Source organism: Lissotriton helveticus, chromosome 6, assembly GCF_964261635.1.
Source record: "Lissotriton helveticus chromosome 6, aLisHel1.1, whole genome shotgun sequence".
NCBI lineage: Eukaryota > Metazoa > Chordata > Amphibia > Caudata > Salamandridae > Lissotriton > Lissotriton helveticus.
The window spans coordinates 1,431,342,589-1,431,346,230 of NC_136067.1; the positions used below are offsets into that span (position 1 = coordinate 1,431,342,589).

The 3,642-nt window shown below is 43.8% G+C and overlaps 1 protein-coding gene across 1 annotated transcript; it reads right to left on the minus strand.

Annotated features, from left to right (window-relative positions):
• Positions 1-1,862: 1,862 nt before the first annotated feature.
• On the minus strand, positions 1,863-2,900 carry LOC144762738 (trace amine-associated receptor 3-like). Its single transcript, XM_078647988.1, has one exon. The coding sequence runs from the start codon at positions 2,898-2,900 to the stop codon at positions 1,863-1,865; it is 1,038 nt and encodes a 345-aa protein (XP_078504114.1).
• Between the last annotated feature and the right edge of the window lie 742 nt (positions 2,901-3,642).

Below are 3,642 nucleotides of genomic sequence, written 5' to 3' on the forward strand. Positions count from 1 at the left end.
ATTTATAGAGCACCTAATACCGGCAGGTCTCTAAGCGCTGGGAGAGAATAGCCACAGCCAGCCCCGAAGTCAGAGTGTTAGCCCCTGATCCGTCTGCGTTATGCCCAGGCCTCAGTGAAGAGGAGGGTCTTCAATTTTTTCCTAAAAGAGAGAAGTGTTTTCTGACCGGAGGTGGCTCCGGCAACTTATTCCAAAGCTGTGGGATGAGGACAGAGAAGGCTCGCCCTCCTTTAGTCATGTAGTTAAACCGTGGGTAGGTTAGTAGGCCTCCCTCGGATGACCGGAGGGTGCGGCCGGGGACGTATTTCCCCAGTTGCTCTTTGAGGAATCTTGGGGCCTGTCCATACAGGGCCTTATGGGCAATACAGAAACCCTTGAACCTAGCCCTCTGTTTGATGGGGAGCTAGTAAAGTATTTGCAGCGGGGGAGTGGCCCTTGCGTGTCTGGGGAGCTTGAAGAACAGCCTAGCTGCATCATTCATGACAACTTATGGTTTGCCAAGCAACTTTTCTGATAACCCAATGTAAAGCCATTGCCGTAATCTAGTTGCAACAGGATCAATTCTGTCACCACCATCCGCATGGTGGAAAATTACAGGAGGGGTCATAAATTCATTAACTGACTCAGCAGGCCCACACAGGTCCCAATCACGGTGAACACTTGGTTGGTCAGTCTGAGTTTGGCATCGATTTTAATACCCAGGCTTTTTACAACTGGGGCTGAAGATGGGGTGTCTCCCAGCTCCTGAGGCCAAAAGTGGTTGATCCACGGGTTGCTGCAAGTAGTGTTGGCCAATACCTCAGTTTTATCTGGGTTAACCTTAAGCGAGTTGGCCGTCATCCAGTGTATCAAAGCCAGACGTGCTTCTGTTGTAGCTTTCCTTTTTTCTTCATGCTACAAATAGCTGTAGAGGTGCTGCCAAATGTTCTTCTGTTGTAACCTTCCTCTTGCTTTTCGCTACAAATAGCTGTAGAGGTGCTGTCAGAATCCAGTCTAGCATTACAATCTCCCGGCATGCAAAACCCCGGTGACAGGCCATTGTTTGCAACAAGTACTCGAATACTTGCTTAAATTTTGTAAAAGAATGTTAAGAAAATCATTATTAAAAAAAATGATAAAATACAAGAGCATGTGTTTCCTAATTACTAGAACTTGAAAATTGTTGTTATTAGTCAAGATAGCCTTGACATATGCCCCTAAAGTTAATTCCACTTAAACTGCCAGTCCACCAGCGATCTTCCCCGAGCAGGACGGTCTTGCTGGTACATAATAACATTTAAAACCATCCACTGGGATATCCTTCACTAACCATATTTCCTTTAATAAAAGCACATCAAATTGTTTTATAAAAGATATTCAATCAAGTAACATTAGTTTTGATGCAAGACCAGCAGCATTCCAACTCAAAATGTGCAAAAATAATTTGGTCATTTTAATGCCCTTGGAATAAGATGTATTATCACCTAATGTGATGGTAATTAACTTGCCAACCTTTCAAGAGGGGTAAGTTGAGTCTTCCTTTACCGTATTCAAACTTGTCAAAGTCAGAGCACTGTAGACAACAGGGATAAGTGTTAACTCACTGCACATTCTTGCCAGCTTATACGAGATGGTGATGGTTGGTAGTGAGAAAGAGAGCGTACCCATAAAAATAGATAGAAAAAATACCATGAAGAAAGGAAGACCTAAAGATAGATGGATGAATGACGAGATGAATCGTTGGATAACAGAACAAAGAAACAGATACACCAACAAACCGACATCGAGCGACAGATAGACAGAGCAACAGATGGCTAGAAAGAGTAAGAGTTATTTACAAAGATACAATATATGCTCATTGCATGCGACAAGGAGTAGTACTTTTAATGATTTCCGGTCATCATGGTAGCTGTACAGGATTGTGAATCAAATATTTTCCCTGAGACAATATACCAAAGTGTTTTGCGAAACCATGGGTAAAAGAAGCCATATATTAGCGGGTTGCATGATGAGTTAATGTAACCCAGCCAAATTAAGGCATCATACAAATCTTCTGGGGTGGAAAACCCCAGGAAAGCCTCCAGTAAAGCTAATAAAAAAACAGGAAACCAACATGCTAAGAATACACCCATAACTATACCCAGTGTTTTGGCTGCTTTCCTATCAGTTTTTTTGGAGAGATTATGGTTTGCTTTATCCATCCCCATTGATGACATTTTACTGATAATGTGTGCATGCCTTTTGGACACAACAAAGATTTTTATATAAATCCCAACCATGACTGACCCTGGAGCAAAAAAGCACGCGAAGAACATTCCAATGCTCCACAGTTTGTTGAATGCAACGGGGCACAAACTAAAACAGGCAATTAGTGTTTCGTATCCCTCTATCCCAGAGATATGGGAATCAGTTATAACCACCCCAAACGTAAACATCGCTGGCACTGACCAACAGAATACAACCATTCCCCATATCACTGTCCTGGTCATTTTTGTAGAATACCGTAGGGGGTCACACACTGCATAAAACCTGTCAATAGCAATTGAACACAGGTGGAAAATGGAGGCAAAGCTGAGCATCAGGTCAAAGCTGTAATGGATTCGGCAAAACATGTAACCAAACAGCCAGCACTTCTCCACAGATCGGAACATGCTATATGGCATAATGATGAACCCAATAAGGAAATCTGTGGCAGCCATGGAGAGGATAAGGAAGTTTGTCGGGGAGTGGAGCTGCTTGAAGTGGGAAATGGAGATGATTATGGCAAGATTTCCGAATATTGTGATCGTAATTGATACAATAAGGAATGAGTACATTATGGTCCGAACACTGAATGACCTGATGTGGCTGGGACAGGATATTGAAACATTCCCAAACTGAGAGCAGTTGAGTAAGGCATCAGTGCGGTTAGACGCATCCATAGTCTTTCTCCTTGAACTGATCGAGAAAAGTGACTGTCTTCCTTCTATTTTCTTAGTATTGTTGGTGTCACACATAGCAGGTAATCTAATATTAGGGAAAAAAGGAAACATGAGTTACACATTTGGAGGCAACAAATCTGAACACTAAAGTGGCGATTACAATGCGACCGGGAAAGGCTCTGACCTACGATCAGAGCCTTCTGGACCGCATCATAATTGGCCCCGCTTTTTACTTTCTGACCACCGCATTACAATGCTGGCGGTTGGAAACTAAACTGGCAGGTTATTCTGACTGGCTTCTGATGGGCTCAAGGAGCCCGTCAGGCAGTCAGAACCGGCTCTTAATCCTAAAGGGCAGGCCTTTTCGGCCTTGGGATTATGATGCACGGTTTCCGGAATGGTTTTCGGGGCTGATGGGCCATCTTTGGTTCCCCCTGTTGATCCCAATGGTTCCCCCTGTTGATCCCTGGATCCCGTGGCAGGCACATTGAGGTGCCAGTCACGGGTTGCAGGGATGAACAGCACCTTCCATTTCCCTATGGGAGAATGTGTTACAACCAGTTTACAGCCAGAGGTCGGTGGGATCCAGGGACGGGATGGCATGACCCATAGTGACGCAATTTGTCTGGCAGGCAGACATTGCTAATTTACCTTGAAAAGTGTGTCTTGAAAAAGGCTATAAGGGGAAGTTTTTGCCAGATAAATGCAAATCAAACCCAGAATAGATGTACATCAAAAAATC

What these genes read in the sequence shown, in the direction of transcription:
- LOC144762738 (XM_078647988.1), bottom strand. Translation starts at nt 2,900, where the DNA reads ATGGATGCGTCTAACCGCACTGATGCCTTACTCAACTGCTCTCAGTTT.